We start from the raw sequence: 14148 nt of genomic DNA on the forward strand, positions 1-14148 counted from the left end.
CAGGTAAGAATCCTAAAATGATTGCTTACTTTAGTTGTGATGAAAAAACAGAGTAGTTAAATAGTTTCAAAGTATTCCCTCATAAAATACTTAATTGAGAAAAGGAAAATAGTAAGTTTGCCAAGGAGAAACCTGAAAGATAGCACCTGACTAAATGGAGAACATCATCAGTGACAGGGTGGAGTGAGCATCAGTGCTTCCTGACGTGAGGCTGGAGGAGAACTCAGCATCTATCATGTCAGACCTGCCAAAATGCACAACCTGAATAAGACTGTGATGAAATGTCCAATAAAACCAAGCTGAGGAACATTCTATAAATGACTGGCCTGTTCTCCTCAAAAAATGGCCATGTCACAAAAGTCACTGTGACTGCAGGATGCTTTCAGGTTAAAGCAGACCAATGACACCTGAAAACTAAATGCTGTTTTATACTGTGGATTTTTTTCTTTAGGATATTCTTCTAGAGGATATTCATTGAAACAACTTGTGAAATTTGAGAAAAGGTGTTTTATAAAAAGCCAGTTCTGTGGCTTTTATGCCAGTCATTTAATCTCCCTGACCCTCCATTTCTGCATTAAAATATAGAATAAATCTCACTTGTAAATATGCATTTAACCTAATTAGTCTTTTGCCATATTAATGTTCAAAACGGCATACCCTGGGCATTTCTAAGTCTTTTAGGAAAGCATCTAAGTACTCACTAATCAATTCCTTATTAGGACATCAGAGGATTCCAGGTAAGATGGAAGGCTATACTTATTTTTTAAAAGGATCATGGCATGAAAATATTAAGCAATTAGAAATTTCTAGAATATGCCTAATAAAATAAATCTTTTCTTATAAAACCAAGAAATAGTTAGGCTGGAATTTTGGCACATACTCTAGAAGCTTACTTCCAGTTGCTTTGTAAATAAGTATTAGTTCACCATCCTATACTTGACATTTCAATAAATATTTGTTTAATGAATAAGCTACTTAAAAAGTGCTTTACAAAATTTAATTATAAAGCATGTTTATATCATGAAGCTGTAGGAATAAGGCAATCCAAGACATTTCTTACCCATTGATTTAACAAAAACACAACCAATACCTTTTGCTGAGCCCTAAATATGTGCCAGACACTCTGCAAGGCATTTTATGTAACTCATTTTACTTTAGGGGCCTTATTATATACACTTGACAGATTAAAAAAAAAAAAACAAAACCTGAGGTTCAGAAAATGTAAATAATTTACTCATAGCCAATGAATGGGAGAGCTCAGTTTTTAATCTAGTCCCATGTAACTCCAGAATTCATGTTTTTCCTACTGCACTGCTCCTTCACTATGGAAAGCTCAATGAGATTCTAGGCAACTAAGAAATTCACAAGATTATGTGCTCCAACTTCAAGGAGTTTCAGTAATGCAAAAAGTCAGTTGGTAGGTATAGCTAGGGAAGACAAATGCCATTTTGTGGTCTGGCCTGGCTAGGACACAATCACTATTGGCCAGAGCTTGTAAGAATTCAAAGAAAGAGGTCATTTTATATGCTGTATTTATTACAAAAGGAAAGTTAAAGAGAAAATGTATTGTATATTTTCTTTTATACTATTGTCATTGTATATCAGGTACTAATGTCTCATAGGACCTTAGGAAAAAGAAGGTAGATTGAGGGGGAAAGGAGCTTCCCCCTGGATCAAGGCTGAAGGTAATTCCTTTCTGGCCCCAAGGTGACTGGCAGATGTCCATTTTCTTCAAGCTAAGCTTTTTAAACCTGAAGGCATTTAAAAAATATTTTATTTATTTATTCATGAGAGACACAGAGAGAAGCAGAGACATAGGCAGAGGGAGAAGCAGGCTCCATGCAGGAAGCCCGATGTGAGACTGGATCCCAGGACTCCAGGATCACGCTCTGAGCCAACGGCTCAACCGCTGAGCCATCCAAGTGTCCCCTGAAGGCATTTTTAAAGTTTCTCATTGTTTGACTGCATGATTTTACACAAATCTCAGTGTTCTTCATATATTTTTGTGGGGGTGGGCAAGATACAGTTCTCTCTCTCTCTCTCTCTTTGTCAAGATAAAATTCTTAAACATTGAAATATTACAAAGAGTCATTATGAGTGCCTTGGATGAACCCAAGGGTGAAGTGGGAGCTCTGATACACCATGCTTGGTGGAGTCAGCCATGACATGGAATCTGATACTTTTTTCCCTAAAACCGTGTAGATACTGTAGATCCACAAAAGTACACGTGGACAAGACTGAGCGTTAAGAGAATAAAATTGTCAAATTCAGCTAAGCAAATCAGAGCATAAGTCTTTTACACTGATCTCTCCCATGGTGGGGCTTAAAAGTCAATCACAGCTTTGAAATTCCCACTGGAGAAGAGAGTAATCAAATTATCTTGGAGTCAGGTGAAAAAGGGAGAGAGAGGGAGATAAGCAGTCCAGTCACTTGATTCTCCACAACATGATGGCTTTGTCCCAGTCTCTACACAGGACAATTATTGTCCAGAAGAAGCAAGGGAACCAGAGCTGGCCAGAAACTCTATCTTAGGCAGATATTATTCATGGAGAAAGGAGACTGAAGAAAGCCAAAAAATTCAGAAAGGCAAAGGTTCCATATGGGTTAACCAAAAAGTCCTATAAACTAAGATTTGGAAGACAATAAGGTCCTGTACTCCTGAAAGATAAGTTCAGATAAATGACTCCTTTTTACATGACCTTTCTTACTTTTGCCAGGACTGGTACCATCAGTACAGAAAGCAGTCGGGTCTGGAGGGCTCAAGGTTCCCAGAAGAGGTCAGAAGTCTGGGCCAGCCAGCCCAGGGAGTGACAGCTTAAAGGGTACCCAGGTATAATGCTAAATAAAGTGAAACTGGGTTAAGTTTAAGAAAAGATTCTCCTTACTGGAAATGGATAGAAAAGGTATTTTAGAAGACCTAAGTTCCTAAATGGTGCTTCTTAGAAATCTCTTCCTAGAAATGGGCAACTGAAAACCAGGTCCAAATACTACCCATGCCCCTCCATGATGGAGTCAATCTCCACATAAAAATGCTAGATCAGAAAGCTTTTAAAGGGCCTAGCAACATAGCCGTCTATAGCCCTACTCGACAGAAAAGTCCAAGTTCACATTTATACAGAAGTAAACATTGATTCTCATGGGCTTTATGCCATTACAAGCAGGGAAACCTTTAATAAAACTACCAAATGAGATCATAGAAAAGGTGATTTATTAGGAAACAGCAGGAGGTAGTACAGGGCATCTTGCTGTTTTGTAGACGGCTAAAATGCCCCCATCCCCAATATCAGATCCAAATCCCTTGAACCTGTGAATATTACCTTCTTTGTCAAAGCCTTGGCAGATCTGATTAAGGATCCTGATATTGGAAATTACCCTGGGCTATCGGGGGGGCTCTAAGTGTGATCACAGACATCCCTACCAGAGGGAGGCAGAGGGATATTCCACACAAATGAAAGAGGATAAAGGAAAGTAACTATAGAGACAGAGATTGGAATGATAAAGGCACATACTAAGAAATGCTGGCAGCTACCAGAAGCTTCAAAAGGCAAGGAAGGAATCCCCCCTTAGAGCCTCCAGAGGGAGAACAACCTGCTGACACCTAGATTTCAGCCTAGCGAAAATGGAGTCCCAACTTCTGGCCTCTAGAATTACGAGAAAATACATTTCTGTTGCATTCAGCCACCAGTTTGTGGCAATTTATTACAGCAGCCATAGGAAATTAATACAAAGAGAAAAGATAAACCACTTTCATGGAAATGGGAATTAGTTGTACCTGCTTTTTCAAAGAAAGTCAAAAGTTCTAAGACAAAAGAAACATTCTGGTTATTCAAACCCTTTGGGCCAGGACCCATGAGCCAAATTCCAGTCTGAACAATGACTAGGTGAGTAAGTGACAACTGAATATTTCTACACAAGGAAAATATGCACATAATTCAGTGAGCTGCAATTGCAAAACCAAAATTGCCAAAATGAAACACTGGTAATAAATGTCCAAAATGACTACTGAGTCTAGTTGCCACAGAGCTTGCTACTGAAGAGACCCTAAGAAATTGAGGGGGGGACAAGGAGGGCAAATGTGATCATTCACACAAAAACACTGATCCTTCTCTGCTTAGAAAATGAAAGGGCCCAAGTTTAATGATCCCATTTGCTCTCCATTAAGTTGTAATAAATTAATTTCTATCCTATGGGAAATGTGCTTGCAATTTCTTAAAATGTCAGTGTTACCTTGAGCAACAAACTTAGACTCCAGGAGAAGAGGTAACTGGACAAAATTCACAGCATAGAATGCATTGTATTATTTTCTAAGTGTGGCCCAGGAAAGCTGGGTTTGTTGGGTTGCAGTAACATTAACGAAGATGGATGGTTTTCCCTCCACAATGGCACAGTGGCTTAAATGCAGTTACTGGCTTTATGGAAACGCAAAAAGGCCAGATATTAGAAACCTCAAAACCAGAACATTTTGCTTTTTAATGATTCCAAATGATCTAAACATTCACTGGAATGGAAATCACTCAATTAGCCCTGTGCTCTACTTGGAGTGCTTTATGGAATTCAAATCATACTTTGTTGACACATTCTTCTGAAATGAATGATAAGTCTCAAAATTGTAAAAAGTTCTCATTTCATAAAATTTGATGATTCACCTTCTCTGTGTCTGCATGTGTTTATTTATTTAGGGTATACGATTTTCAGCACAAATTTCATGATTTAGCTTTTCCCATTTAGGGAGATGGGATATGATGGTGAGAAACAAGAATGTTACTTGACGATCTTGGTAGGTCGATGTGGGATGGTTTAAAAAATAGTGAATTTATTCTGGGATACGAAAATATTTTGAGCTATAACATAACAAATGCATTCCTACAATTATTTTGCCAGTGTATGATATTAAGCATGATGGAGTATCTAGGTTTCTCTCACAAGCTATAACCATCTAGAGTCAATGACTTAAATGGTCATTTTTCTTTATCCATCAAAAAAAGTAAGAAAAGGTATGGGTTATGTGCAAAATGATACAATGGCTTTGCCTCCCCACTGAGGGTGGTAGAGGGCTGGAAACAATTTCATCTTTTAAGGTAAAGGTGTGAAAGCAAACTCAACCATCAACTGCCTAAAACATTCTCCCAATTGGACACTTAGGTCATTGTCTAACTGAAATTAGAAAAATCTGAATTTAGGAAAACTGGTGTAGAATGCCAAAAAGCATTCAAAGCCATTTGATTACATGAACATGGCTGAATAGTTCCAACTCCTTCTAAAATTGAACTTGATTCCTGCCTGAGTCATATCTCTTTTCACCAACCAGACTGAAGAGGGCTGATCAAAGCACGTAGTACATGCTCAATAAATGTCTTCATTAAGTAATTTCGGAGAAAAGGTTTTGATTATCTTCATCACCTCCAAAGTCTGCCTCCACCACTTCTTTTATGTCCCAAATTGTTCTGGAGCTGCTGGGTAGTAAATCCGAGCCCTAATGAAATGGCAACCAGGGTCCTATTCAGACAAGAGGCCATAAAATTGCAGATTTTAGGAAAAGATTTACATTCCATTTGCATATGAAAAAGGAGAGAGGATCTGGAAATGGGAAAGCTAGGAAAATAAATAATAAGTTTCTGTCTCTTCCCAAGTCACAAATAAAACTGCGTTTTTGAACACACAAGCTAAACACAATCGGAATGTCTTCAGATTAATGTTGGTTGTACTGAATTTATTGATGATACCCTGTTTTTTTTTCCAATATAAATGCACTGCTTAAAAAAAAACAAAAAAAATAAATGCACTGCTTTAATCTTTTCTAATTTTATTTTGACAAGAAGCACATGTTATTTTCATACTCAGAGACACACACACACACGGAAACAGAGTTAGCACTTGGTTTCTAGCTTTACAGAGTTTTCTCAGCATACTCTTTCCTCTCCCCACATTATGGATGTGTTTTATGACTACTAAAGTGGAGGAGTAGTTAGGGTATTTCAATGACATTTATTCAGAGGCATTTAGTCAAACACATATTGCAAAATATATCCTGCAAAAGGTCACCACAGCAGCTGCTCTAGGGAAGAGTCTTTTCAGTGGGTCCTCCTTGCTCTGGCCGCTGGGATGGGATCTTTGGAGCCTCCTTGCCCCTAGCCCTGGGGCCTCATTCTGCCTCCCAGCCTATGTTCTGCTCAAGGTCGAAATGCTTCACCCAAGGCATGAGGACCTGACTTTTCATCAGCCCCCTGCTCTCATCATCACTAAGGGAAATATGTTCCAGAACACCAGGGGCTTTTCCCCAAAGGGAAACAGTAATTGGGTTATGGGGTGGCAGGCAAATGTCATTCCCTTCTAATGACCTCATTTCCATTCATTAAATCACTGTAGCACATTAGGATAAACATGGCAGCCAATTCTGGTGTTCCAGAAAAATTGCTTTCTCCTGTGAAACCAGTCTTTTGGCTACTGGGAGAGGAAAGGAACCTCTCACATTTCTAAGAACAAAAAGATAGTACCAGCAGCCTTAGCTAAGCATTTAGTTCATGCTGCATGGGGAGCAATGTGCTAGGCATTTTGCATCCATTATCCATGTTAATCCATACACAAGCTCCTAGGAGAAAGGAAAGCCTGGTAGATAGGAGCATGACTTGGCATCGGAGGCCCTGGGTTCAAATCCAGCTTCTGCTGCCCCTGAACTGTGTAGCTGTGGGCAGGTTGCTTAACTTCCCTGTGCTTTAGGTTCCCAGCCTGTGAGATGATGAGTAGTAAAGAAGAAAGTTTAGGACAGCACTTGGGACATGGTGAATGTTCAAAACGGCTTCAATTATGATTACTACTGTTTTCCTCATTTTACAGATGAGAAAACTGGGGCTTAAAAGACATGTAACTTGTTCTAACTCAGAGCTAATCCAGGTCTGATTTTAGAGGCCAAGGGACTTGTCCTGAGCCACTAGCAGTCAGCAGGAGATCAAGGAGCCACAAAAGGGCTCCTGATTCCTAAGTGAGGTGTTGGCTTCACACTCACACCACAGGCATAGAGGAGAGTGTGGGCTACTGAGCTGAATATCTACAGACTCTAACTATATCTTAGATGATGCTTTAAGATACAGGACTTGTCCCGTCCAGGAGTGTAATTTCATAAAAGGCCTGATATACTGTCTGGTGCCTTGTGATAATAAAAGAAGCTTGCCTTTGTCCTCTGAGACAAAAGCACTAGGCTGGGCTGCTGGTATGGTGACTGTTGGCCTTGGAGGAGAAAGGCCTTGTGTGTTGAGAAGAGCCACAAACCTGGTCCATTCTAGAAGAATGGACCTCCTTCCACACCACACCTGATTTGTGGCACTGCCCAGCCTGCGCTTTCAAACCAGCCTCCCCCTATCTCCACAGGAAAGACCAACAGTTGGGCCCAAGGATCCTGATCCCAGACACCCCTTTGCAGGTCTCTTCCAGCCCTAAGCTCCAATCTAACACCTCACTTGGCCCAGCCAATACCTGCCATTGCTAATACATTTTCTTGACACTTGCCTCCTGGTTCTTAAGGTGGAAGGAATAATGAGAGGAAAAATAAAATCTTAAGATAATTGGATTTTAATCACTCAAGACTTTTATTGCCTGCCCTAGAGCCTTATAACTAGTTTGGGGTTTTAAAGATTTTATTTATTTATTTATTTGAGACAGAGAGAGAGGAAAAAAAAAGCAAGCATGAACGCTGGAAGGATTAGAGAGGGAAGGGGAGTAGATTCCCCACTGAGCAGGGAACCTGATGCAGGACTCAATCCCAGGACTCTGGGATCATGACCTGAGCTGAAGGCAGATGCTTCACCAACAGCCACCCAAGCACCCTATTTTGGGGTCTTAATTCCTGTTTATAATTGTGTGGATTATAGAAGTGGTTTGTTTTCAGAGGAAAATGTATTACAAAGAGTGTTCCGATTACCAGGCTAGCTCACTGTGGTAGATTGTTCCATGGTTCCAATTATTCAGGGTCTCCTGTCTGTGAGATGAGTGTCCTTCCCCACTCCACTGACAGCAGACTTGCTCACGTGACTTTCTTTAGTCAATGAGATGTGAGCATAAATGATACATGGCACATCTGAGCACAAACTCTAAGAGTCATCATGTGGTTCTAACCTCAATTCTTTTTCCTCTGCTGCAAAAACAGCCAGTACCCACGAGAGGGGCTGCCCTTTGACCTTGGGTGCTGGAATGAAGGCAAGATATAGAGCAGACCCATAGCCTCTCCACAGCCCATATACAGTATAAGTGAAAAATCAACTTTTGTTATCTTAAGCCATTGAGGTTTGGGAATTGTTGGTAACTGCAGCATAAACTAGTAGATCCTGGCTACCATATTCACTAAAGCTTAGTTAGATCATATTCATCTAAAATATTGTATGTTTGCAGTGGAAACCAATCCTTGAAATGATCACCATCTAAAAAAAGTGGGGTTTTGTTTGTTTTGTTTTTTAAAGAACTAGGGTCAGAGCCAAGGCATCTTTATAGAGCTGATATCATTCTTGTCATTATTCAAAATGCACACTGACTCTGGACAGGTTTTGATGCCCTTGGGCACACTAAACTTCTCACAGAAAATAGTTTTCATCCTAATTTATTTTTTTCTTCCTTCCAGAGTGCATCTGTAAACTAGAGAATTCATACTTCCTCTTTTCAGTGCTACTTTCAGAGTTTTTGCTAGCCTCATGATCTGGTCCCTTAAAGGCATCACAGACAAAGGCAATTAATTGCAAGGCAAAAGCCAAATTCAGCTTTGCTACATCACATAGGAGAGAAATGGCTCGAAGGTCAAAGGCAGACATGTGGTTCACTCTTGCTATTTCTTCTAAACTTGACTTTGGAATGTTTTTTATTCCTTAAAATGTAAAGCCACAGCCAAATCATCAATCAAATCCATGTACACACTGTTTAAGAATGGAAAAAGAAGGCTGAATGGCAAGCAAGAATTAGAATTAATTAGAATTAGAACTAAGAATTTTTGAATATGATCCCAAAAAGATCATTTGGGAACACAGACTTTCTAGAAAAATGAAATCACATGTAAGCAAACAAACCCAGCCAGTCACATTCCTAGGATGCAAAAGAAAAAAAAATATATATATATATCAAAAGACTTGAAGGCTTATCCATTTAAATAAAAAGATATGTGGATGGTGGTGGTGGTGGTAAAACGTTAGTGAAGTCTAAAACAGATGGTTCTGGATACACATTAAATACACACATACAGAATTATGTATATATATATATACATAACTATACTATGCTAAATAATGTATATAACTTTACATATTAAATCTAAATGTACCCAGACATATCCTGCAGGATTTACTCCTGCACCTTGGCTTCGGGTTTCCTTTTATTTTTTTTTTAATTTTTTGTTTTTAATATTTTTATTTAAATTCAACTTACCAACATATAGTATATATGCTATATATATATATATATAGTGCTCATCCCATCAAGTGTTCACCCAGTTACCCCATCCCTTACCCTCCTCCCCTTCTGCAACCCTTTGTTTCCCAGAGTTAGGACTCTCTCATGGTTTGTCTCCCTCTTTAATTTTTTTAATTTTTCCCCACTCAGTTTCCCTCCTTTCCTTATAATGTGGGTTTCCTTTTAAATCTGTCTTCATGATAAAAGGATTCCTTTTCACTTATTAGACCCAGAGTTCGAATTTGCTTAGAGTTTTCTGACAATTGTGTCATCCTGTGCTCACTGCAAAGTGTCTGGTTTGAAAACCAGCACAGCTGAAATGAGTCATTGCCTGGGCAAAGGGGCACGTCAGCTGGGCTTAGCAGGATGAGGACAAGTGAGGGGCCGCCCTGCAGGGCCACCCAGCCCTGCCCACGGATGTCAGGACTCACCAGATTCTGTGTGAACACGGAAACATCCTCTGTGCTGTTATCAGAATTTACTCGCACCAACCTCCCCAGTCTAGGGGGACTTATAACCGTAAAAGTTACAGTTCTGTTTCCTTTGCTGTCTGCGTCATTGGTCACAGCTCTCAGGTCACCAGATGAAAGGGGTTTCATGGAACCTAAATGAAGATTAAAACACGCACTTAAGTATGAAGCATATGAAGGCTGCCAGTTAACAAAATGTTCTTATAGACCCTTGAAAATTCTGGAGGACACATGATTACATTTGGGGACTGGCTAGCTCTAACTCGAAATTGTGCTGGGAGGGGCTGGTGATCCCCAAGGCATCTATTTAAGGATGTGATTTGCTCCTGGAGCTGGAGATGAAGGAGGAAAATCAGATAAGATGGGTTCCTCAGTCCCTGCCCAGTCCTGGATGGCCCACTGATCCCCAGAGAAAAGAGGCAATGCCAGTGTGTGTGGCACTGGACTTGGCTCAGAGTGCAGGAAGGGGAACTGGCTGTGTGCCCTGAAAGAACAGGGGACAGTGCCCCACCCTGGGAGGACGGACGCACCCTAACCTGATGTAGCTGCAGGTGCTCCATGGAGTGCCCATCTGTGGGCATCTGGGGGAGACTGTGGCTCTTGAGCAAGCATGAAACATCTCCAGGGGACCCCAGATAGGCAGGTCACAAGGACATTGTGGGGAGGGAAGGGGTTGTGCAAATACCAAGGAAGGAAGAACCAGAAACACATGAGTCTGTGTGCTAATGCCACCAAATGTGGCAACAAAAAGCTAGAGAGGGTTGGGGACATGTGGGTTAGAGCAGTGGTTCTCAACTGCTCTGTGGTGAAGGATCAGTGTTTTCCCCTCCCCCAGTCCCCTGCAGATTGCGAATATAAAATACAATAACATGTCACAGCCCTCTTTCAGCTTCTGGAGCTGGGTGCCCAGGATCCAAGGTCACCTGGGGAGGCCAAGGGGAATTATTCTGTACCCTCAGCCAGTGTTACATAAAGTCAAAACTAACACCCATTCTTTGTTACCTGCCAACGTAGGGCTCCCTCATCCTGTCAGGTGAATCATGTTTTTATGTATGCACTCTTTGGACATCCAAACTTCTCTATCTTCAGCTTTTTTTTAGACCTTGTCCCCACTATGCCTTCTTATTTCCTTCTTATAAAGGACTCTAACTTCTCACTTATTCCTCCCGGTCCAGGGCTACCTTTGGCAGGTAGGGGATGGGAGGGACTCTTTCTTTAGAATAATATAATTTAGGGAACCCTGGGTGGCACAGCGGTTTAGCTCCTGCCTTTGGCCCAGGGTGTGATCCTGGGGTCCCGGGATCGAGTTCCACACTGGGCTCCCTGCATGGAGCCTGCTCCCTCTGACTGTGTCTCTGCCTCCCTCTCTCTCTGTGTGTCTTTCATGAATAAATAAATAACATCTTTTTAAAAAAAATAGAATAATATCATTTAATTGGTCCTAGCCTTTTGGGGGAGAGGACTGACCAGAGATGTTCCAGGCCAAAAGTGCTTTTTTTCCTCAGTCAGGGTACACCAACCCCTCATTCCCTTGTCCGGCTATCTAACCTAGGAGGGTTTCTAGGGTTTAATTCCTATTCATCAGTCATCTGGGCATGCTCAGTCAACAAGACTAGCTGGCTCCAAGCTGTAGCTGCCTGATGAGTATCTTTTATCGTTTAGGCCAATTCACAGAAAGCCAAACATCATTTCCCCCCCAAACCCACTTCATTTTATCCAAGCATTTATAGTTTCATCACTAAGCTCCAGGCACTTAATTTGGGAAGGGTTTCTCTAAGGTGCCACCTAACTGTATATCCATAAAATAACCATCCTACAAGGAGTGTGGTAATAAAAGGGCTCATAACCATATCTGTTTGGCAAGCCCTCACTCCATATGCACCTCTTAGAGATTTGAAAAGCAAATCAGCATGCTAAAGACTCTAAGTCCTGGAGTAAGGAAATCTACTTTATTCTTCTTTTAAATACAGCATTTCTCAAACATACTTATATCCTACTATGTTTGTTTCATGAAAAACAACCACCTCCATGACAGCAAGAGTTTCAGGGTCACTAGCATAGGAGGCCTTGCTCATTTCTTCAATGGACATTATCAAGTGTTGGTCGGTGACAAGTCCTAATGAGGAGTAGAGATACACTAGGAAACAGCACAGACAGTCTTGCCATTCCTTTTGGATATCATGATAATCCTAACAAATGCAGATTTGTTTCCTCACTAAGAAGGGATAGCAAGTCTCAGAGATGTTAAACAATTTGCCTAATGGTCAAATGTAGGTCTCCCTGACTCCTAAATATTTATTTTAAAGTTGACACTACATTGTCTATACCATACTACTTTAAGCTCAGGGCTGGAAGGATAACTGAGCTAGGAAACGTGATGAATCATTCAACCAATCTAATAGATTTTCCTCTCCACCTGCTGAACATGCTGCCAAACCTCTTCCCTGGTCTTTACCACTGCAGCCATACTGTATTATCTGGTATGCTCACCCCTCTTTGTCACCATTATTGAATTGCTATTGGTTCTGCAAGGACAGCTCAGGACCTGCCTGGCCAACAAGCTCTTGCTGACTGTTGCAGTCTATGGGAAATTATGCCCCACCCCCCCGGACTTGTGTGGCTCACCCAGTCTATACCACTCACTGGATCCTTAGCATATGTTTTGCAAGGTTAGTGTACTCTTGAGGATAAGTCTCTTGTTTCCCCAATTAGTAAGCCTTTAAGTTTTTCCTTAAGCATCAACAATCTTTTCTCACAGGTTTTATCTCCCACTAAGTCTTAACAGTATTCAAATTAGTGTTGCAAGACTAGCCAACTAAAAGGTTTTATAAATCTCTGCTCTAAACTCTAACAACACACTGTGATTTCCCTCTGCTTTCTTGTCTCCCTCAATTCCCACCACAAAGGACAGATGGCCCATCAGTGAGATGTGATTCCCTCTATAGCACGCCCGAACCCCAAGGGGATTGAAGTGACACAGTCGGCTCTGAATACCCTTCACTGATCAGCTACTGTGTAAGCTTATATTCTAGACTAGCTTGTCTCTCAAGGTCAAACCCCTCCTCAACATTTTTTGTAAAAGAGCCAAGTACCATTTGGATATGCAGGAAAACTAGGTCCTAAGGCCACAATATGTTCTAACATGTCACAATAAAGATAAATAAACCCATCTGATGGTAGCGTTCAAGGTGAAAAACTGGTTATAAAATTTCCTGGGGAATAAATTTTGCAGGAAGAAGTAGAATGAATGTGTGTGTATCTGTGTGCACATATGTGTGTATGTGCATTTATGGATACATATATATATACATATACACACACAATAACAAAATGAAAATATACATTGAGTAGACATTATTTTCCTAGTTCACACACAAAAAGAGTTCATTTAGAACTGCAGTCCTTCCTACTTCAAAATAACTTGAGTTAAAAAATGACTTTCAGGTTTGGCAGGGCGCAGAAGCTCTGGTTAACCTTAAAATATCCACCCGTTAAGTATTCTTCTAAGTATTTTGGCTCACCCTACAAATTCTTCCAGGTCTCAAGTCAGGGCCACCTTTTAAGACTAAGTCCACGAGGAAGGCAAAACAGCCCGGCCAAAGTCTGCCGGGCTGGTGGAAAAAGTCCAACTGGTATGGGATCAGTGTGAGTAAAAACAAAAGTTGACTGATGCCGGGTTGCAATATTTTCCTACTCCAAGAGAGTGAAAAACACACAAAATTTCTACACCATCATTGCTGTTTATTAAACTGCTATGCATATTTTCCTGGTTGTATATATCAATCCATCAATAATATCAAGGAGGCAAAATAAAGATGATGGCTGCATTGTCAGAGAACTGGTATTCTAAATTGAGACAATCCTGGAACACAGGCATGTCCATAAAGGAGAGAAGCTGCTGTGATTCCAGCACAAGATTTGAGGTTGGAGTTGGAGTTGGCACTTGGTCTTGAGGCTTATGATTCCTGTTAGTTATATGACTCTGAAACTGTCTGAGCCCGTGTTTTCTATCAACGTTGCATCATGCCAAATAGGGATGATGCAACTTACTTTAATATACATTATTTCATTTAAATCCTTAAAACAATCCAATGCAGTAAATGAAAATGTAAAACACAATAAAAACACAGTTATTAATAGTATCTGGATGTCCATTCTATAACAGGAATAGATTTCCTGCTATTATGGTTCTATAAAATCTATTGTTCTATAAAAAGCAATACGGTTTCCCTGACATTTCAGAACAAATAGA

General features: G+C 40.6%; 1 protein-coding gene across 2 annotated transcripts in view; it reads right to left on the reverse strand.

Moving 5' to 3' along the window:
• LOC129509626 (chondroitin sulfate proteoglycan 4-like) overlaps positions 1–14148 on the reverse strand; it is a 68517-nt gene that overhangs the window by 18613 nt on the left and 35756 nt on the right. For both annotated transcript variants that reach the window (XR_008664379.1, XM_055325407.1), the window contains exon 8: positions 9858–10030. Coding sequence is in view for 1 of the 2 variants with exons in the window: in XM_055325407.1 (XP_055181382.1) it covers positions 9858–10030 (173 nt within the window). In the remaining variant the exon portion in view is untranslated. The remainder of the gene's footprint in view (positions 1–9857; positions 10031–14148) is intronic.

This window comes from Nyctereutes procyonoides, unplaced genomic scaffold, assembly GCF_905146905.1.
Source record: "Nyctereutes procyonoides isolate TBG_1078 unplaced genomic scaffold, NYPRO_anot_genome, whole genome shotgun sequence".
In the NCBI taxonomy this organism is placed as follows: domain Eukaryota; kingdom Metazoa; phylum Chordata; class Mammalia; order Carnivora; family Canidae; genus Nyctereutes; species Nyctereutes procyonoides.